This window comes from Bufo gargarizans, chromosome 1 (assembly GCF_014858855.1).
Source record: "Bufo gargarizans isolate SCDJY-AF-19 chromosome 1, ASM1485885v1, whole genome shotgun sequence".
Taxonomy (NCBI): domain Eukaryota; kingdom Metazoa; phylum Chordata; class Amphibia; order Anura; family Bufonidae; genus Bufo; species Bufo gargarizans.
In genome coordinates, this window is record NC_058080.1 from 560,562,361 (window position 1) to 560,585,976 (window position 23,616).

The 23,616-nt window shown below is 44.8% G+C and overlaps 1 protein-coding gene across 1 annotated transcript in view; it reads left to right on the plus strand.

Annotated features, from left to right (window-relative positions):
* Window positions 1–23,168, plus strand: part of RIMBP2 (RIMS binding protein 2) — a 683,237-nt gene extending 660,069 nt beyond the window's left edge. Inside the window, exons 29-30 of the mRNA XM_044275637.1 lie at window positions 22,418–22,454; window positions 23,089–23,168. Coding sequence (XP_044131572.1) covers window positions 22,418–22,426 — 9 coding nt within the window. The 3' untranslated portion in view covers window positions 22,427–22,454; window positions 23,089–23,168. The remainder of the gene's footprint in view (window positions 1–22,417; window positions 22,455–23,088) is intronic.
* Window positions 23,169–23,616: the final 448 nt, after the last annotated feature.

Here is a 23,616-nt window from a genome sequence, read left to right on the forward strand (position 1 = left end):
TAGGGGGAACATACGGGGGAACCGAATGTGCCACCCCCTGAAGAAAAAAGTCTTTACAGGACCCATAAGAGCAAGGGACCTCTGAAAAAAGACGGCCAGCGCTGAAATATGACCCTTCAGGGAACTCAGCGACAGTCCCATCTCAAGCCCGGACTGAAGAAAAGACAGCACCACCGGGATGGAAAGGCGAAGGGGAGGAAACCCCGAGCTCTCACAAAAGGTCAGGAAGGCCTTCCAGGTACGATAGTAAATCCGGGAGGAAGCCGTCTTCCTTGCCCTGATCATGGTTCTAATCACTGCATCCGAGAACCCCTTCGTCCTCAGGATGGAGGTTTCAACAGCCACACCGTTAAACGAAGAGACCGTAAATTCTGGTGGAAGAGCGGGCCCTGAGACAATAGGTTCTTTCTGTCGGGAAGAGGCCATGGGGCGTCCGCCAGCATCCGAGCCACGTCTGAGAACCACGCGTGGCGAGGCCACTCTGAGGCGATGAGAACGGTCGGGATCCCTTCCGCCTCGATCCTGCTTAGAACCTTCGGTAGTAGAGGAAACGGAGGGAAGACATAGAGGAGACTGAAATCCTGCCAAGGAGACACCAGCGCGTCCACCCCGTATGCCTTCGGATCCCGGGAGCGAGCCAGGAACACCGGGAGCTTGTTGTTGAGCCTGGACGCCATCAAGTCCACATCCGAACGGCCCCATCTGCGGTAGATTTCTTCGAACACCTCTGGATGCAGAGACCACTCGCCTGGATCTACCTTGTTGCGGCTTAGATAGTCCGCTGTCCAGTTGTCCACTCCTGGAATGTAAACCGCTGACAACACCGGAACGTGCGACTCCACCCACGTCAGAATTCTCGTCACCTCCTGCATCACCATCCGGCTGCGAGTCCCGCCCTGATGGTTGATGTAGGCCACAGGCGTGGCATTGTCCGATTGAATCCTCACAGGGAGGCCCGCAAGGAGAGGAGTCCAATGGGAGAGAGAGTGGAAAATCGCCCTCAGTTCCAGAATGTTGATCGGAAGGCAAAACTCTGCCGCCGACCAAATCCTTTGAACCGTGCGAGATTGGAGAACGCCGCCCCAACCCAGGAGGCTGGCATCGGTGGTGACGATCGTCCAGGAAAGCGGGAGAAAGGATCTCCCTGACCTCAGGTTCACCGGACACAGCCACCAAGGGAGAGCTGCCCGAACCTGCAGAGACAAGCGGATGCGATAGTCCAGACCCCGAGAGGTCTTGTCCCAGAGGGAAAGGATCTCCTGTTGCAACAAGCGAGTGTGAAACCCACCATAAGACCCAGGACCCGCATGCATTCCCGTATGGAGAGGAACCGGGAGCGCAGCAGATGCGAAACTGCCCCCTGGATCTGGGAGGACTTGGAGGCTGGCAAGAACACTCTGGCTAACGAGGTGTCCAAAATCATCCCCAGGAAGGAGAGCTTCTGGGATGGGAGGAGAGAGGACTTCGGGAAATTGATTATCCAGCCGAACTGTTCCAGAGTCTGAACAGTGATCCGGACGCTGTCCTTGGCTTGCTGAAGCGAGGGGGCCTTTATCAGGATATCATCCAGATAGGGCAGTAAAGGAATGCCCCTGGTACGAAGAATCGCCATGACCGGTGCCAAGATCTTGGTAAAGACCCGAGGGGCGGTTGCTAACCCGAAGGGAAGGGCGACAAACTGATAGTGTCGACCACTTATGGCGAAGCGCAGGAATCGTTGGTGAGATTCCGCGATCGGAACATGCAGATATGTGTCCTGGATGTCCACGGACGCAAGGAACTCCCCTGGAAGAAGAGAAACAATAACGGAGCGGAGAGATTCCATTCGAAACCTCCGCACCCGTAGAGACTTGTTGAGCAGTCTTAGGTCCAGGATCGAACGCACCGACCCCTCCTTCTTTGGGACCACGAACAGGTTTGAATAGAAGCCTGTGCCCTGTTCCTCTGGGGGAAACAACCCCCCGATCCAGAAGGGAGGAAACAACTGCCATTAAGAGGTCCGAGGCCCTGGTCGGATCCCCCGGAACGCGAGAAGGCAAAAAACGTTCCGGCGGTCTGGACGCAAACTCTATCTTGTAACCAGACGTTACAATCTCTAGAGCCCATGCGTCCTGACCATGAGCCCTCCACACCTGCTGATAAGAGAGCAGACGGCCCCCCACCACAAGGGGTGGGAGCGCCCCTTCATGCGGCAGATTGTTTGGGAGCCGAAGGGCGGGCTGACTGTGCCCTTGGGCGCCAGGAAGGCTGGGGCTTGAAGGAAGGCTTCTTTCGGGAGTCCTGTGACCCCCAAGCGGAGGAAGCAGGTGATGACCTGTTAGAAGAGAAGCGGCGAAAGGACTGGTACCGAGAACCGGAAGTCCTAGGCCGAAAGGAGTGCTTAGACCTGGGCTGGGGAAGATGAGTGCTTTTGCCCCCAGTAGCGGCAGAGATGAACTTATCCAGTTGAGCCCCAAAAAGTCTGGAACTCTCAAAGGGGAGGTTAGCAAGGGAACGCTTGGAGGAAGCGTCGGCGTCCCATACTTTCAACCAGACCTCCCTGCACTAAATGAACGAGAGGGCTGAAATGCAGGCAAAAAGGGAACCAATGTCCATAGAAGCCTCGCATAGGAATTTGGAAGCCTGAGACATCTGGAGGACCAAATCCAGTGTGTCAGCTGACGCATCTTGTTCCGCCAGGTCCTGGTGATGGCGCTGCAACCACATAGAGAGAGCTCTGGCCACCCATGCTGAGGCAAAGGCAGGTCGCAGGGACGTGCCTGCCAGGGAGAAAATGGATTTTGCCAGAGAATCTAGGCGCCTGTCCACAGCGTCCTGCAGAGAGGAGCCGTCCAGGACCGGGAGGGCCGTATTTTTGGCTAACCTGGCCACTGGGGAATCCACCTTAGGGGGAGAAGACCATTTCTCCACGCTGTCCGCCGGAAAAGGGTAGAGAGTATCCATGCGTTTGGTGGCAGAAAACTTTTGATTAGGACGGTCCCAAGCCCTGGAGATGACCGCGGAAAATTACTCATGGACCGGAAAGACAGCAGCCTCCGGTTTTTTGGGAGGAAATAGGGGGAACTCCCTCCTAGTGGAAGGAGGAGAATCCCCCTGGAGGTTAAAGGTGTCCCTGACAGCCGCTACTAAGTCAGCCACCATAGTGGAGGACTTAGGCGGAAGGTCTCTTAGTAGTCAGGCGATTAGTCTTTCCTAATCTCTCGCTCATAGCAACAGCATCCTATCCTACAGCCTACAACAAGCGTCATTAAATCACTGAACACCGAACTCGAACTTTTACGAAAATCTTTGGGTTCGGGTACAAAAAACTAAAAAAAATCGGTACGAACCCGAACTTTACAGTTTGGGTTTGCTCAACCCTACCTGTCACCAAAACGTGCAATGCAATCTGAAAGCACCATGCTATAGAGCAGGATAAGTTGAGCAGATTGACATATATTTGTGTGGGAAAAAGATTCAGTAAAACCTATCTTCTGTGAGTAGCATCGGTACAGGGAGGAGGTGTTATCAGTGACTGACAGCTCTCTATGTACACTTATGCACACAATGCTATCAATCACTGATAACACCTCCCTCCTGTACCGATGCTACTCACAGAAGGTAGAAAAATGCAGAGATATACATGGAAAAATTACAGGTTTTACTGAATCTTTTCCCACAAAAATATACATCAATCTGCTCAGCTTCTCCTTCTCTACAGAGTGCTGTCAGATTGCATTGTATTTTTTAGTGACAGATCCTCTTTAAGTCTCTTCTTATCCTGTTTAAGGAGACAAAAGCCAAAGATTGATCATGTGCCAGTCCTATGGTTCTGACCTTGTGGAAGGTTTTCAGTGCAGCTATGACTATGACTCATTAACGCACAATAGTATTTAGAAGCTGTATAGAGCCACATGCTGCTCTAAATGGTAAATTATTAGGATACACAGCAGCAAGCCCCTCCACATACATATGTAACATGGACGATTTTCATTATAATACCATACCTCGCATACAGACTTTCAATCCATCAACAATCTCTTGCTTTTGGTCTTGCAGAATGCATCGGGAAAACCACCTAAAGAATAAAAACAACGAATATCTTAAATATAATAAGATATTATGCTTCTTCTAAGGTCATACCACATGGAAACACCACAATAGTGTAAAATGCACCACATTCCTTGGAAACGGCAAGCTTTTTTGGCCTAGCTCCTCCAAAATTCACATCCGACAGTCACAATTTGCTAAAGCTGCAATTTCAGGTTATATTATGGTAATGTGATATCACATTATTTGAAACATTTTGTACAGTATTTTCAATAAACATTTTATTGGAATACTAAGTAAACTTTCAAATTGATTTATTATATGTTTTGCACTTTTTGTTTATCTGTTTTAAAAACTGTGTAGAAAAAAAGAGGAACAGCTTAGAATGCACCAAAATTTTAGTCTAAAGTAAGCAAACAAAAAGGTTGTGCAAACAAGAGAAACGTGTCTCTAAAAGTGTAAACTGCATGACTGGATAGCAACACTCAGGACTGTTGCTGGGTCCAATCATCTGGGGCTCAGGCCCCGTTATTATGTCCAGGGTCCGAAATGTATTGGCAGTTGAGTATACGTATATGTATATATGAATATATATATAAGATATACGTACTTGGGGCACTACAGAGGGGCATTATTCCTACTAGGGGCACATTAGGGGGCCTTATTATAACCGGGGGCAGCTTTATCACAACTGGGGGCATTATGGGGCATTACTACTAATGGGGGGGGGATTGTTATTATTGGCCACAATATGAGCACTAGTACTAACAGTCACTCTCTGGGGGCATGATCACTGCAGGGGGCACTATTACTAATGAGTGCATTCTGGAAGGGAATTATTAATATTGGTGGGACTATCTTCATGCCACTGTTATTTTATAAGAACAGTATCTGGGGCCATTGGGGAACACAGCAGGCACAGTATTGGGGGTTGCAGCAGGATAACACCGGGGCACCAGGTGAAGGACTATAATAGAAAAGTATGGACTCTAAGATGTCACCCCTGCCAATGCTCCAGAGCGCAGGAAACCACCAGGGCCTGTTCCTTCTGGAGCAGAAGTCATGAAAAAAGTGACATGTGCAAGCAGAGCATGCAAAAGTGGTAAACATTTGAAGAATACATCAAGCAGGTAATGCTGAGGTCATGAATACTGCTATTATTCAGGGAAAAGAAACTCCACCTAGAATAAAAGGTAGATTAAATTTCATCCGCATCTAAATAAGGTGTTTTTTTATTTTAAACCCCATGCACTTGCATTCTGTTGCAAGTGAGGCAGAAGTAAAGGTGCTGTATGACCTTCACATTGCTGAAGCAAAAAAATAGGGCAATTAACTTACAGACCAGTACTTTGTTCTAGCACCAAAGGCCCCGTCCATCCCTGCTGCTTTCTATCCCATGTGGAATGGAAGTGCGACGTCCCGTCCACCATCACTGGACTCAGTGGTCAAGTGCCATTTGTGGGCACATGACCACTGGGGCCAATGAATCGCTGCAGCAGTGCATGCAACGATGGAAAGGTTGTTACAGCAGATTGGAACGAGGATAGGGCATTCTGTGCTGGAAGGGAGTGCCAGCAAACAGACAAGTTAACCCTGAGCATTGAGAGGACCATAACTAAAATTGCTGTAGAGTCAAACAATTGCTTTAACACCCTAACAGTCCCGTTAAAACTGGAAAAACCCTCACAAAAATGTCAGTTTTTTTTATTGTAGATTTTTAATGTGTGTCTGCTGTAAATCTTGTTGGCGCACAACTCAGGGGACACTATTGCATTTTTAACCCCTTAGTGACATCATTAATTTTAGCATTAAAGGGCTTCTGTCACCCTCCAAAAGTAATTTTTCATTTTTGGGCTACTTAAAATCCTTATACTACGATTTTTCACTATATAGTTATCTTACCCTTTTTTGTTCAGTAGTTTCTTTAAAAACTGCACTTTTATAATATGTAAATTACCTCTCTACCAGCAAGTAGGGCGGTTACTTGCTGGTAGCAGCCGCATCCTGCTTCAAAAAAATGCCCCCTCCTCCTGTTGATTGACAGGGCCAGCGAGCGCTCTCGTCCCCTGGCTGGCCCTGTCTGCGTTCTAAATCTCGCGCCTGCGCCGTACCGGTCTTCAGTCGGCGCAGGACGCTCGCTCGGCCGCTACTTCCTCAGTGCGCCTGCGCCGGGTGTAGATTTGACGTCATCGGCGCATTGAGGAAGGAGCGGCCGAGCGAGCGTCCTCCTCTCAGTGCGCCTGGCCCTGTCAATCAACAGGAGGAGGGGGGCGTTTTTTTTAAAGCAGGATGCGGCTGCTACCAGAAAGTAACCGCCCTACTTACTGGTAGAGAGGTAATTTACATATTATAAAAGTGCCGTTTTTAAAGACACTACTAAACGAAAAATCTCAGTATAAGGATTTTAAGTAGCTCAAAAACGAAAAATTACTTTTGGGGGGTGACAGAAGCCCTTTAACCCCTTAAGGACACATGACGTATCGGTACGGCATGTTTCCCGAGTCCTTAAGGACACATGACGTACCGGTACGTCATGTGTTGTTCCGATCACTGCCGTGCGGCCGGCTGTGATCGGAACAAGGTGCCTGCTCAAATCATTGAGCAGGCACCTCGGCTAAATGCGCGGGGGGGTCCCGTGACCCCCCCATGTCCGCGATCGCAACAAACCGCAGGTCAATTCAGACCTGCGGTTTGTTGCGCTTTCTGCAGTTTCTGATCGCTGCGGTCCCTGACCGCGGCGATCAGAAACTTTAGTGTGGCGAAAATATATATTTGTCACCCCCCCTGCACCTCTGAATGATTTTAGCCCGGTGGGAGGTGCAGGGGGGGTGTTGCGGGCGGTGGGGGCGGTGCGGGAGGCGGGCGGTGCGGCAGGCGGGATCGCGATCCCCCGCCCGCCTCCTATTGCGTAATCGTTGGTGTACAGTGGGTATACCAGGGTGCCAGCACATTGCTGGCACCCTGGTATAAACGGCTGACATCGGTGATGCGATGTCAGCCGTTTAACCCTTTCCATACAGCGGTCCGTACGGACCGCTGTATGGAAAAAGTTAACAGTAAGAGGGAGCTCCCTCCCTCTCCAATCGGGGGGCTGCAGTGCCTTTGCAGCCCCCCGATGGAGAGGGAGAGAGCCCCCAGACAGCCCCCCAGAGCCCCGTCCTTACCCTTCCCCGTCTGCGCAGTTCTGACCATAACTGAGCAGACGGGGAAGGTTCCCATGGCAACAGGACGCCTGCTCAGGCGTCCTGCTGTCCATGGTGCTGAACAGATCTGTGCTGAAAGCATAGATCTGTTCAGTGTAAGTAAAATACAGTACAGAGCCCTATATAGAGTACAGTACTGTATTATACAGACATCAGACCCACTGGATCTTCAAGAACCAAGTGGGTCTGGGTCAAAAAAAAAGTGAAAAAAAGGTAAAAATCAAAAAACACATTTATCACTGATTAAAAATTAAAAAAATTAAATTCCCTACACATGTTTGGTATCGCCGCGTCCGTAACGACCTGATCTATAAATCGGTCATGTTACTTTACCCGAACGGTGAACGCCATAAAAATAAAAAATAAAAAACTATGATGAAATTGAAATTTTGTCCACCTTACTTCCCAAAAAAAGGTAATAAAAGTGATCAAAAAAGTCGCATGTACGCCAAAATTGTAACAATCAAACCGTCATCTCATCTCGCAAAAAATGACACCCTACTTAAGATAATCGCCCAAAAACTGAAAAAACTATGGCTCTTAGACTATGGAAGCACTAAAACATCATTTTTTTTGTTTCAAAAATGAAATCATTGTGTAAAACTTACATAAATAAAAAAAGTATACATATTAGGTATCGCCGCGTCCGTATCGACCGGCTCTATAAAAATATCACATGACCTAACCCCTCAGGTGACCACCGTAAAAAAATAAAAATAAAAACGGTGTAAAAAATGCCATTTTTTGTCATCTTACGTCACAAAAAGTGTAATAGCAAGCGATCAAAAAGTCATATGCACCCCAAAATAGTGCCAATCAAACCGTCATCTCATCCCGCAAAAAATGAGACCCTACTTAAGATAATCACCCAAAAACTGAAAAAACAATGGCTCTTAGACTATGGAGACACTAAAACATTTTTTTTGTTTTAAAAATGAAATCATTGTGTAAAACGTACATAAATAAAAAAATTGTATACATATTAGGTATCGCCGCGTCCGTGACAACCTGCTCTATAAAATTACTACATGATCTAACCTGTCAGATGAATGTTGTAAATAAAAAAATAAAAAACGCTGCCAAAAAAGCTATTTCTTGTTACCTTGCCGCACAAAAAGTGTAATATAGAGCAACCAAAAATCATATGTACCCTAAACTAGTACCAACAAAACTGCCACCCTATCCCGTAGTTTCTAAAATGGGGTCACTTTTTTGGAGTTTCTACTCTAGGGGTGCATCAGGGGGGCTTCAAATGGGACATGGTGTAAAAAAAAACAGTCCAGCAAAACCTGCCTTCCAAAAACCGTATGGCATTCCTTTCCTTCTGCGCCCTGCCGTGTACCCGTACAGCGGTTTACGACCACATATGGGGTGTTTCTGTAAACTACAGAATCAGGGCCATAAATAATGAGTTTTGTTTGGCTGTTAACCCTTGCTTTGTAACTGGAAAAAAAAAAAATTAAATGGAAAATCTGCCAAAAAGTGAAATTTTGAAATTGTATCTCTATTTTCCATTAAATCTTGTGCAACACCTAAAGGGTTAACAAAGTTTGTAAAATCCGTTTTGAATACCTTGAGGGGTGTAGTTTCTTAGATGGGGTCACTTTTATGGAGTTTATAATCTGGGGGTGCATCAGGGGGGCTTCAAATGGGACTTGGTGTCAAAAAACCGGTCCATAAAAATCAGCCCTCCAAAAAACAAACGGCGCACCTTTCCCTCTACGCCCCGCTGTGTGGCCGTACAGTAGTTTACGGCCACATATGGGGTGTTTCTGTAAACAGCAGAGTCAGGGCAATAAAGATACAGTCTTGTTTGGCTGTTAACCCTTGCTTTGTTAGTGGAAAAAATGGGTTAAAATGGAAAATTAGGCAAAAAAATTAAATTCTCAAATTTCATCGCCATTTGCCAATAACTCTTGTGCAACACCTAAAGGGTTAACGACGTATGTAAAATCAGTTTTGAATACCTTGAGGGGTGTAGTTTCTTAGATGGGGTCACTTTTAGGGAGTTTCTCCTCTAGGGGTGCATCAGGGGGCTTCAAATGGGACATGGTGTAAATAAACCAGTCCATAAAAATCAGCCTTCCAAAAACCAAACGGCGCACCTTTCACTCTACGCCCCGCTGTGTGGCCGTACAGTAGTTTACGGCCACATATTGGGTGTTTCTGTAAACGGCTGAGTCAGGGCAATAAAGATACCGTCTTGTTTGGCTGTTAACCCTTGCTTTGTTAGTGGAAAAAATGGGTTAAAATGAAAAATTAGACAAAAAAATAAAATTCTCAAATTTCCTCCCCATTTGCCAATAACTCTTGTGCAACACCTAAAGGGTTAACAACGTATTCAAAATCAGTTTTGAATACCTTGAGGGGTGTAGTTTCTTAGATGGGGTCATTTTTGGGTGGTTTCTATTATTTAAGCCTCGCAAAGTGACTTGAGACCTGAACTGGTCCCTAAAAATTGAGTTTTTGTAAATTTCTAAAAAATTTCAAGATTTGCTTCTAAACTTCTAAGCCTTATAACATCCCCAAAAAATAAAATATCATTCCCAAAATAATTCAAACATGAAGTAGACATATGGGGAATGTAAAGTCATCCAAATTTTTGGGGGTATTACTATGTATTACAGAAGTAGAGAAACTGGAACTTTGAAATTTGCAAATTTTTCCAAATTTTTGTTAAATTTGGTATTTTTTGGTGCAAAAAAAATAATTTTTTTGACTTCATTTTACCAGTGTCATGAAGTACAATATGTGACGAAAAAACTATCTCAGAATGGCCTGGATAAGTCAAAGCGTTTTAAAGTTATCAGCACTTAAAGTGACTCTGGTCAGATTTGCAAAAAATGGCCTGGTCCTTAAGGTGAAATAGGGCTGTGTCCTTAAGGGGTTAAGGACCAAGAATATTTTCCCGCTTCGTGTTCTAGCAGTCAGAACTTTTTCTTTTTTTCTTCTGAATTTTTATTTTATTTTGCGGAATTAGCTGTAGTTTTTTTTAGGAACCATTTTGGGATATATATAGTGTATTAAATAACTTTTATTATTTTATTTTTAGGGGGAAAGATGATTTTGTGGAATTTTTTACAACGTTCAATGATAACTTTATTATGTGGGTCACTACAATGATGATAATGCCACATTTCGATTTATTTTAAATAATTTTTTTCTCTCTCCCTGCAGCCTTTGAGCTCTGCAACTGCTCCCTCATTCTCCTCCAGACTGACAGGGAGATGGCAGCTGCTTTACAGGTGAAACTCCAAAAATTTGAATATTGTGCAAAAGTCAATTTATTTCAGTAATGCTATTTAAAAGGAATTGCATTAATGCAGCTTAAAATTAGAATTTTGTGAAAAGGTTCAATATTCTAGGCTCAAAGTGTCACACTCTAGTCAGCTAATTAATCCATACCACCTGAGCAAAGGGTACCTCAAAATTGTGACTTTGGGGTTTCATAAGCTATAAGCCATAATCATCCTGTCACGACCCTTGGTGATGGTCGTGACTCCTTGGGAGCCGCATGCAGTTGCCCGCGGTTTTATGTTGCGTCAACCACAGCTGGGGGCACTTAGTGGTTTGCCTCAGGTGCGGTTGCCGCGGACAACAGGCATGCGTGCGGTTGCCCTTGGCAACGTGTGTTTGTGTGCACTTCCTTTGTCTGTTTGTTGTGCACGAGGTCATGTTTGTATGCACTTAGACACCTCCCTTCACTTGCGGTTGTCCGCGGCAACGTCTGGTGTTGTGTGCATGTGGTGGCAGTGTCTCGGCCTGCTGGCTGTTCTTCAGGACACGGTTGCCACGCATGCCGTTGCCGGCGGTAACAGGTGAGTGTGTTTGTGTGCTTTTCCCTTTGTGTGGCTTCACTACCTTCCCTGGTGTTGGAAGGGTTAACTCCCTTTCTGTGTGTGTGAGACACTGGGTGTGTCTGTGTGGGTGTGGCCTCTTAGGCCTATAAAGCCTCAGTGTTTGGCATGTGTCAGTGGGTTGCTTCAGCCATGCTTAGCTGGAGCAGCCTCCTGTGTATATCACCTGCCAGTGGGGGCCACCCTTGTGGTCATACTGTCACGGCTGAGGATGGGGATAACCCTCAGCCGTGTGATGCCAGAAGATGTTAGGCTGCTCAGCCAGGACGACAGGATTAGGGAGCAGGTCACCTCCTAAAGCGTCCCTAACCTGACCCTAACTCCTAGCTGCATGGGCCGACCTTGAAGGTAGGAGGGCCTAACTCACCCTCCGACCGTTCCCTGAACTAGGAGTCAAGGTAAGACGGCCTGTTCCTTCTGGACACGGAGGAACAGGGGTCTCACTGGCCAAGCTACAAGGAATGGGGAAACACATACAACATACAGATATGACAGGCGAACAACTAGTTCCACACGTACCTGTCACAGCCACACTGACTGGAACCCATGCATGCACTACTAATGTCCACAGAACAACTAGAGGACACAGCACACATAACACACAGGTAACCAGGACATCCGTAGTTGCAAATAAACAAAGACAAAGGAAAACATCAACTGAACATCAAGACATAAACTTCACAGATAAACCTATGACCACAAGAGTGGCCCCCACTGGCAGGTGATATACACAGGAGGCTGCTCCAGCTAAGCATGGCTGAAGCAACCCACTGACACATGCCAAACACTGAGGCTTTATAGGCCTAAGAGGCCACACCCACACAGACACCCCCAGTGTCTCACACACACAGAAAGGGAGTTAACCCTTCCAACACCAGGGAAGGTAGTGAAGCCACACAAAGGGAAAAGCACACAAACACACTCACCTGTTACCGCCGGCAACGGCATGCGTGGCAACCGTGTCCTGAAGAACAGCCAGCAGGCCGAGACACTGCCACCACATGCACACAACACCAGACGTTGCTGCAGACAACCGCAAGTGAAGGGAGGTGTCTAAGTGCATACAAACATGACCTCGTGCACAACAAACAGACAAAGGAAGTGCACACAAACACACGTTGCCAAGGGCAACCGCACGCATGCCTGTTGACCGCGGCAACCGCATCTGAGGCAAACCACTAAGTGCCCCCAGCTGTGGTTGACACAACACCAAACCGTGGGCAACTGCATGCGGCTCCCAAGGAGTCACGACCATCACCAAGGGTCGTGACACATCCAAATTATAACAAATAAAGGCTTGAAATATCTTGCTTTGCATGTAATGAGTCTATCTCATAGATTAGTTTCACCTTTTAAGTTGTATTACTGAAATAAATTAACTTTGCATGATATTCAAATTTTTCGAGTTTCACCAGCATCTGCTCATATCTCTGGTTTGGTACCAGCTAGATATATAGGCTTTGTATTTTTGGAAAGCTGACATTCCAAGCTTTCAAACAATGACAGCAACATCTTCAGTTCTTGGGAAGATATCACTGTTAGAAATCGGGATGCTGTGAATGCAGCTAAAAGTGAAAGCAAAAGCCGGTTTTACCCGTGATTATACCAGATTCGATTTCTAACAGTGATATCTCCGGTGTTTAGCTTGGACTAATGCTGTCATTTTGGTCTAACTGCTACCATTGAGGATCTATCAGCAGCTAAAGCAGCTCTCCCCTCTTTTCCCACAGGTTAAACAACAATGCAACACATATGTAAAAGGTGTATAATAGGAAGTGGGTGTGGAGCCAATTTAACAACTAATTGGTTTGACTGTGGGCTAGTCCTAAAGACCTTATCCCGGCGATCACCTGGCTTTACCTTTTAACCCCTACACAGGGATCTGGCTTTCGCTGCCAGGGTCCCACCAGGCCACTACCTCTTGGAATAGTCGCGGCCAGTGATTGGCTGCATTAGTCACACGGGTAGGTCATCACTATGGCCATGTAAATAAAGCTTGGCATAAACTGAAGGCAATTATTTCATTGGTTATTTTCACACCCTCTCTACCTTTGCAAAAAAATTGATTTACTCTGACAACATCTTTAAAATTGTTTATTTCTTACAGTAAAAATCAGATTATAAAATTTAAGTTTCTCTTACCGAGTCATCCCTTGATTCAAGCTGGCAACAAATCCAGCAATAGATCTTTTTCCAGCCAATGTGTCATGATAACAATCAATTCCAACAACCATCAGTTCTTTCAGCTAAACAAAAAAAAATAAAAAAATAAAGGCAATTATTAAAGTAAAATAGGTAAAGTGTATCAGTTCAGTACAGAACTGTAATTCAGCTGGTACTCAAGTATATCTAGAAACACCCACAATAGTGCTACCATAGGGAATAAGCTGTGTAAACCAGTATAGAACATGCTTTCTATTAACCTCTTTAGGATCGGTACGTCATGTTGTCCTGGTACTTAAGGACACATGACGGACCGCGGTATGGAAAAGGTTAACAGTAAGAGGGGGCTCCCTCCTTCTCCCATCGGGGGGCTGCTGTGCCTTTGCAGCCCCCGGACAGGATGGGGTGACAGAGGGAGGGAGCCCCCCTCCTTACCCTTCCCCGTCTGCGCGGTTGTGGCCACAACTGAGCAGATGGGGAAGGTTCCCATGGCAACAGGACGCCTTCTCAGGCATCCTGCTGTCCATGGTCCTGAACAGATCTGTGCTAAAGGCATAGATCTGTTCAGACAAATTGTAAGTAAAATACAGTACAAAACACTACATAGTGTACTGTACTGTATTATACAGACATCAGACCCTCTGGATCTTCAAGAACCAAGTGGGTCTGGGTAAATAAAAAAGTAAAAAAAAAAAGTAAAAATCAATAAAACACATTTATCACTGATTAAAAAAACTAAAATAAAAATTCCCTACACAGGCTTGGTATCGCCGCGTCTGTAACGACCTGATCTATAAAACGGTCATGTTACTTTACCCGTACGGTGAACGCCATAAAAATAAAAAATAAAAAACTATGATGAAATTGAAATTTTGCCCACCTTACTTCCAAAAAAAGGTAATAAAAAAAGTCGCATGTATGCCAAAATTGTAACAATCAAACCGTCATCTCATCCCGCAAAAATCATACCCTACCCAAGAGAATCGCCCAAAAACTGAAAAAACTATAGCTCTTAGACTATGGAAACACTAAAACATAATTTTTTTTTGTTTCAAAAATGAAATCATTGTGTAAAACTTACATAAAAAAAAAAAAAAGGTATACATATTAGGTATCGCCGCGTCCGTATCGACCGGCTCTAAAAAAATATCACATGACTTAACCCCTCAGGTGACCATCGTATAAAAATTTAAATAAAAACGGTGTTAAAAAAGCCATTTTTAGTCATCTTACGTCACAAAAAATGTAATAGCAAAATAGTGCCAATCAAACCGTCATCTCATCCCGCAAAAAATGAGACCCTAATTAAGATAATCGCCCAAAAACTGAAAAAACTATGGCTCTTAGACTATGGAGACACTAAAAGATTATTTTTTGTTTGAAAAATGAAATCATTGTGTAAAACTTACATAAATAAAAAAAAAAAGGTATACATATTAGGTATCACCGCGTCAGTGACAACCTGCTCTATAAAATTACCACATGACCTAACCTGTCAGATGAATGTTGTAAATAAAAAAATAAAAAATAAAAAAAAACGGTGCCAAAAAAGCTATTTCTTGTTACCTTACCGCACAAAAAGTGTAATATAGAGCAACCAAAAATCATATGTACCCTAAACTAGTACCAACAAAACTGCCACCCTTTCCCGTCGTTTCTAAAATGGGGTCACTTTTTTGGAGTTTCTACTCTAGGGCTGCATCAGGGGACTTCAAATGGGACATGGTTTAAAAAAAAAAAAAAAAGAAAAGCAAAATCTGCCTTCCAAAAACCGTATGGCATTCCTTTCCTTCTGCGCCCTGCCGTGTGCCCGTACAGCAGTTTACGACCACATATGGGGTGTTTCTGTAAACTACAGAATCAGGGCCATAAATAATGAGTTTTGTTTGGCTATTAACCCTTGCTTTGTAACTGGAAAAAAAATATTAAAATGACCATCTGCCAAAAAAGTGAAATTTTGAAATTGTATCTCTATTTTCCATTAAATCTTGTGCAACACCTAAAGGGTTAACAAAGTTGGTAAAATCAGTTTTGAATACCTTGAGGGGTGTAGTTTCTTATATGGGGTCACTTTTATGGAGTTTCTACTCTAGGGGTGCATCAGGGGGCTTCAAATGAAACATGGTGTAAATAAACCAGTCCAGCAAAATCTGCCTTCCAAAAACCAAACAGCGCACCTTTCACTCTACGCCCCGCTGTGTGGCCGTACAGTAGTTTACGGCCACATATGGGGTGTTTCTGTAAACGGCAGTCAGGGCAATAAAGATACAGTCTTGTTTGGCTGTTAACCCTTGCTTTGTTAGTGGAAAAAATGGGTTAAAATGGAAAATTAGGCAAAAAAATGAAATTCTCAAATTTCATCCCATTTGCCAATAACTCTTGTGCAACACCTAAAGGGTTAACGAAGTTTGTAAAATCAGTTTTGAATACCTTGAAGGGAGTAGTTTCTAGAATGGGGTCATTTTTGGGTGGTTTCTATTATGTAAGCCTCGCAAAGTGACTTCAGACCTGTAGTGGTCCCTAAAAATTGGGTTTTTGTAAATTTCTGAAAAATTTCAAGATTTGCTTCTAAACTTCTAAGCCTTGTAAAATCCCCAAAAAATAAAATATAATTCCCAAAATAATTCAAACATGAAGTAGACATATGGAGAATATAAAGTCATCACAATTTTGGGGGGCATTACTATGTATTACAGAAGTAGAGAAACTGAAACTTTGAAATTTGCAAATTTGAAAAAATTTACAAGATGGATCCGTCGGTCCGCATGACAAGCGGAGAGACGGATCCGTCCTTGCAATGCATTTGTGAGACGGATCCGCCTCACAAATGCTTTCAGTCAGCGGCAGATCGGCGGGCAGTTCCGACGACGGAACTGCCAGCCGGATCACACTGCCGCAAGTGTGAAAGTACCCTTAAAGTAACACTGGTCAGATTTGCAAAAAATGGCCAGGTGCTTAAGGTGAAATAAGGCTGTGTCCCTAAGGGGTTAAAAAAACATAAGAAGAGTCAGGAAAAATAATACTGTCTCTGTAGTCTACTCCCATTTCTAGAATACGGAGTCTACAGAGGCAGGGGTGTACACAAAAATCATAAGGTACTATACATAAATTCTAATGAGGTCTCTAGAGAAGTTGGAGTTCTAATTTTCGGTAATAGCGTGCTGTACATATAGTGCGGTGCCATTATATTTCCCCTGTACACTATACAACCGATTTATTAAGGCCGTGTTCACATCTGCATTGTGAACTCCGGCACTGTAATCAATTCACTGTAACTGGCGTGCCTGCCGGCTTTCAGCCTGACAAAAAATGCTACACGCAACATTTTTTATCCGGCCGAAAAACAGCATATATGCTGGAAAGCGTCCGGATTACCGCCGGATCCCATTACAATGAATGGGGATCCAGCAGTGCAAGGTGGTATGTGGCTAGGCCGGATATGGTGAACTCTAGCAGTATGTTCCTCCACTGGAAAGGCTGCGCAAATGTGTTCACAGCGCAAATGTGAACCAAGCCTAGCAGGGTGCAAGCCCTGTAAAATCTAATAGTAGAAATGTTTGAATATTTTTCAGTAGTAGAAATGTTTAGATCACTTTTTCTATGTACATTCATGGTGAAAAGTGTGCCGTAGGTACTTCATCAAAGGTTTTTTTGGTAGAAAACTAGCTTATATACATTTCTAAATCTTAGGGAATTTGACAGTCTAAGGTACAGCTTTCCATTCACACAGTAGATAATAGAACTTTGAATGGCAGCTTAACTAATGATGACTCAATGCAGTGTTTACCCCTATCTAAATCAAAATAACTATTTATTTTCTAAGCAAACCCACATGTACATATTTTTCACTTTATAGAACGCACTTTTTTTTAGCAAGAAACAATTTTTGCTAAAAGTGCCTGCGTCTTGTAAACGGCAGACAGGGAGTTCCAGCATGGCCAGACCACCTGGCTGCTGTCTTAGTGATCCGGCAGAGCGCACATAGAGCAGATCTGCAGACACTTCTCTCTCCCTGCCGCCACCAATCTGTGTAGTAGGAGAGCACATAGGGAGGAAGGTCCTACAGCTGTACTGAAATTAACCGCATACGGACCACCTAACGCAGGATCGCGGTCCGGAGGCGGCTGTCCCAGGCAGAGTCACGCATATATGCGTAATCTTGCGAGACGCGAGATGACGCGCTTAGCCGGCCCGCGCATGCGCATCGCGGGCCGGCAAAAGTTAGAGGGGGGTCGCGTCATCAGCTTGCCAGCCAATGATCGTGGCTGGCAAGCTGATGATTTAAAAAAAAAACGAATCAGAAGCCAGTTAACACATTATATTTGTAAATATAATGTGTTAAATGGCTGCTGTGCTCCTCTGCTGGCCCTTTTCGTCGGTTGGTCGCTCAGGTGTGAACCCAGCGTTAGCCCCAGATCCCCCCCATCACCCCCTTGATCACCCATGTCAATCACCTAGTGAAAGGAAAAAAGTGATCAGTGTCAACTGTTACTTTTTTTTTTCACTGGTTTTGAGTGTTAGGTTTTAGGATAGTTTAGGCCCCTTGGTTAGGTAGTTTAGCGATCGTTTAGCGCCCAGCCCACCGCACCGCAATCACTGATTCGATGATTAGCGTATCGCTAATCAGCATTTGTACTTTTATAGTATCTGTGAGTGATCAAAACTGATCACAGTCAGATCTATAATAGTATTAGTGTCACCTTAGCTAGCCCTCCTCCCAAAACGCAGTGTTTGCCCGATCAGGCCTGATCGGTCGCCCACACGTGCGTTCACCCACGCCCGCCCCGCCGCAGTGACAAACATTGTATTTTATTTTTTATCACTGGACAATCACTTTCCAAGCGCTGCGGCGATAAAAAAAAAATCAGTTTTGATATTTTTTATCAATCGCAGTGGCCTCCGGTACTTCGCTAGCCTCCCATTTGTAAGACAGGCTTGCTTTTTTTCTTGGGTAGTCTCAGGGAATACCCCTAAATTTAGTAGTCCAAATGTCAAACAGGGGGTATTCTTCTGAAGTGGCCTACAGGCTTCTGACCCAGTCGGATGAGGAATGGGAACCCTCATCTGATGAATCTAGCGGGTCAGAATACGAACCTGTAGAAAGCAGTGGCTGTCTGACCCAAAGTTCAGACCCGGACGAGGAGGTTGAGGTCCCTGATAGCACCAGGCGTACCCGGCCCCGTGTCGCTAGACCACAGGTTGCACAGGATCCGCTGAAAGGGCAGCAGAGTTGGGCTGGCGCTGTCGGATTACGTGGTGAGGCATACACCAGCAGCGCAGCCCTCCCTGGACCTAGTACCAGCACTGCCGTACAACATGGTGAAGTGGCGAGCACCAGAAGGGCAGTTGAAGCTAATATGGTGGCACGTGCAATAGTTACCCCGTCGCTGCCACCACAAAGACAGGCCCGTAAACCCCCTAGAGTCCCTGAGGTGCTGGCAAATCCTGATTGGCAGTCCCCAACTTCAGCCGCACCATTAGTTCCCCCTTTCACCGCCCAGTCTGGAGTTCGGATTGAGACAGCTCAGATCGGTTCGGCCCTGGGATTTTTTGAGCTGTTCTTGACTGCGGAGCTCTTAGACATAGTCGTGGCAGAAACAAACCGGTATGCCACACAATTTATAGCCACCAACCCGGGAACCTTTTATGCCCAGTCTATCCGGTGGAAACCCGTCCAAGTTTCCAAAATTAAAACTTTGTTGGGCCTTCTCCTCAACATGGGACTAACAAAAAAGCATAAATTGTGGTCATATTGGTCCACGAAGCCAATTCATCACATGCCCATGTTCTCTGCTGCCATGTCCAGGGCACGATTTGAGGCCATCCTGCGTTTCCTGCACTTTAGTGACAATAGCACCTCTCGTCCCAGAGGCCACCCAGCTTTTGACCGGCTCCACAAAATTCGGCCCCTCATAGACCACTTCAACCAGAAATTTGCAGATTTGTATACCCCTGAGCAAAACATCTGCGTAGATACATTTTACCGGGCGCCTTGGCTTCAAACAATACATCCCAAGCAAGCCCGGTCGGTAAGCGGTCAAATTGTATAAGCTCTGTGAAAGGGCCACAGGCTATACCCACAAATTTCGGATCTATGAGGGTAAAGATCAGACCATGGAGCCGGTCGGTTGCCCTGACTACCTGGGGAGCAGTGGGAAGACAGTCTAGGACTTGGTGTCACCCTTATTTGGCAAGGGGTACCATCTTTATGTGGACAATTTCTACACAAGTGTGGCCCTCTTCAGGCATTTGCTCCTAGAACAGATTGGCTGCTGTGGCACCGCGCGAACTAGTCGCGCGGGCTTCCCCCAACGGCTCGTTACCCCCCGTCTTGCAAGGGGGGGAGAGGGCTGCCTTGTGTAACGAAGAACTTCTCGTGGTGAAATGGAGAGACAAGCGTGACGTTTACATGCTCTCCTCCATTCACGCAGACACAACAATACAAATTGAGCGAGCAACCAGTGTCATTGAAAAGCCCCTCTGTGTCCACGACTATAATTTGCTCATGGGAGGGGTGGACTTCAATGACCAGATGTTGGCTCCGTATTTAGTTTCCCGACGCACCAGACGCTGGTATAAGAAGGTGTCTGTATATTTAATTCAATTGGCACTGTATAATAGTTTTGTTCTCTACAGTAAGGCTGGGAGAACAGGATCCTTCCTCAAATTTCAGGAAGAGATCATCGAGAACCTCCTGTATCCAGGAGGTTCCGTGGACCAATCCACCAGTGTAGTTAGCCGTCTACACGAGCGACATTTCCCCAATGTCATTGCTGGTACCTCAACCCAACCGTCACCCCGAAAAAGATGTCGTGTCTGTAGCAGGAGTGGAATAAGGCGTGACACCCGCTATTTCTGTCCTAAATGCCCTGACCACCCTGCCCTATGCTTAGGGGAGTGTTTCCGGAACTACCACACACAGGTACACTTAGCATAGGGATCACATCTCACAGGACAGGCACACAGGGCTATTAGGGCCCATTCACACACAGCTGCTGCAAACCTCTCCTTTCACCTGGGACAAAGTGCATAATGCACCTCGCCACATCTTTGGGCGATTTGCGCTTTGCACATTGTCCCATGGGGAAGGAGAGGTTTATCCTATAAAGGTAAAAAAAAAAAAAAAAAACACCAGTAAGCAAAAAAGTTAACGTTCAGTTCCAAAAGTTAAATAAAGTTTATATGTTCTGTTCAAAGGTTATTATAAAGTTTATAAAATTTATTGCGTTGCGGCCTGGTTTTTTCTTTTTTGCTTTGTTTTTTTTTACCTTCCAGGTGGAACAACCGATCGACTGGCTGCAGCACTGATGTGCATTCTAACAGAAGCATTGCGCTGCTGTCAGATTACACAAAAGTCGGTGTATGCGGCGCTGCAAGACGAGATTTCTCCTCTGCAGTAAAAGATACGTTTGCTGAGGCATATGAGCTGAGGAGGCGGCGGTGTTCATATGCTTTGGCAAACACTTTGTATACATAAAAAAAAAAAATCCCGGCAATGATTTATTCATCCACATCGATTGATGTGAATGGAGAAATCGGGTTTGCCAGGGCATACGAGCTAAGTGTGTATGGATGTTGGGCGGAGCTCCTATGTCCTGGCAGACGCCTTTCCCCTCCTTTTTTTTTTTGGCAGAGATATTTTCATCCACATTGATCGAGGCCAAGAGGCTGAACGGAAAAAAAAAAATCTCATTACCTGTATGCTCAATATAAGGAGAATAGCAGAAACTCCTAATGCTGGCCATACATGTAATGATTGCGGAGACCCTCAAATGCCAGGGCAGTACAAACACCCCACAAATGACCCCATTTTGGAAAGAAGACACCCCAAAGTATTCGCTGAGGGGCATATTGAGTCCATGAAAGATTGAAATTTTTGTCCCAAGTTAGCGGAAAGTGAGACTTTGTGAGAAAAAAAAAAAAAAAAAAGAATCAATTTCCGCTAACTTATGCAAAAAAATAATAAAAATTCTATGAACTCGCCAGGCCCCTCATTGAATACCTTGGGGTGTCTTCTTTCCAAAATGGGGTCACATGTGGGGTATTTATACTGCCCTGGCTTTTTAGGGGCCCTAAAGCGTGAGAAGAAGTTTGGGATCCAAATGTCTAAAAATGCCCTCCTAAAAGGAATTTGGGCACCTTTGCGCATCTAGGCTGCAAAAAAGTGTCACACAAGTGGTATCGCCGTACTCAGGAGAAGTTGGGGAATGTGTTTTGGGGTGTCATTTTACATATACCCATGCTGGGTGAGCGAAATATCTCGGCACTTTTCCCATTTTTTTATACAAAGGTGGCATTTGACCAAGATATTTCTCTCACCTAGCATGGGTATATGTAAAATGACACCCCAAAACACATTCCCCAACTTCTCCTGAGTACGGCGATAGCACATGTGTGACACTTTTTTGCAGCCTAGGTGGGCAAATGGGCCCACATTCCAAAGAGCACCTTTAGGATTTCACAGGGCATTTTTTACAGATTTTGATTTCAAACTACTTCTCACGCATTAGGGCCCCTAAAATGCCAGGGCAGTATAACTACCCCACAAGTGACCCCATTTTGGAAAGAAGACACCCCAAGGTATTCCGTGAGGGGCATGGCGAGTTCCTAGAATTTTTTATTTTTTGTCACAAGTAAGTGTTCCAATGTAACGAAAGGAGAGTACGTTACACATCCACGTACTGGACAGACATTTGCCATTCACGGGTTCTATACCTGTGAATCCAGCTACGTTGTATATTTGATAAAATGTCCATGTGGCCTCGCATATGTTGGGGAGACCACTCAACACGTGCGAGACAGAATAAGTAAACATAAGTCTACTATTAGACTTTAACACAATTTTTTGCTAATCCCACACCATTTCCTTGAGAGGAAACATCAAATATCGCAACTTCGGTTCCAAATTCTGGAACAAGTGGACCGACCCAGGAGGGGCGGCAATCGGACACTCCCCCTAAAGCAAAAGGAGGCCTTTTGGATTCATAAAGTAGGAACACTTTCACCAAATGGCTTGAACCGGGAATGCGATTTTTTTATTAATACTTGAAATAATACTTAACCTGTTCTCATGTTTTCTCATTAATATCTGACGTCCAATCCGTATTTATTATCTGTCGTTATTGTGATTGGAGATGTTCTAAATATTGTTCCCTTTTTCCACAGACTCGCTGAAAATTGTTTTTGTCTACAACGGGTGTGGGTGAGACTGACTTTCCCCCTTTCCCCTCCCTCCCCCTTTTTCCACCCCTGCCCTCCCGGTTTCCCTCTTTCCCCTTCGCTTTTACCTACCACCTGCCCTTGATTATAGCTATAATTTCCTTACCCCCTCTTTCTAGATCCATTACTATATATTAACCTCATTTCCTTCCATTTATTTAATATATCTAACACAACTTTACCACATTACATTTCCCTTGTAATTAATCCCTCCTATAAATTAGATAATAGATGGTTTTTATTTAAGATATGATAGCGCTACATTCCATTGCCCAGTCCATATAACCCCATATAGTTCTATATTCATAAGTAATTACCATTTATGGCAAGTCATTGGGCAAACACAATGGAACGCAGCGTCTGTATCCAGACATAGTTGGAACGCACAGACATCCCTTATGGTCATGTAACCTGTTATACAGAGTGGAACGCATAGGTCCGCCCCAACGATCACGTGACATCCGCTCACGTGACCGGAACCTCCAGGCAGCCCATACACATTTAAGAGCGGTCGCTTCAAACACACACCACGCATCCAGCGCCCCACTCACCCACATTCGTCTGAGCAGGTACAGTTTGTTGTGCAAGTAATCTTAATAAGATGTTTTTCTTTTCAGCTTCTTCCTCTTCTATATACTTATATATTGGCCTGCAATACAAGACTTCAGTATGGGCGTTGAATTGATATATACCAGCATGTCCTGCCGCAATATAAGATCCAAGCTACTATAGATTATGATACTACATCAAATGTGTTAGATTATATATCATGAGGGGATATGGTTACATATTATTGTAGATACCCTTTTCTTCAGGTGGTAGTCCTATTTATGTTATATCATTACAGGGCCCGGGTGAGGGGAACACATGGAGATACATCAATATTTTGATTAGATACTGACTTTACTATTGATAAGGTCCACTTAGTTATTATATGGCCATTATATGCCTTTCATTTACCTAGCGGTTCTATTGATATGTCTGATGTACCCCATGTGCTCCACATACCCCTAATGCAATGTATGATTTTCGTCAAAAGAAAAAAACTCTTGTTATTTCTATGACACTTTATAATATATATCATTATATGCACCCAATTCTATTGCTATATATATGCTACTATCCAGCTCATGTCAACTATTGTA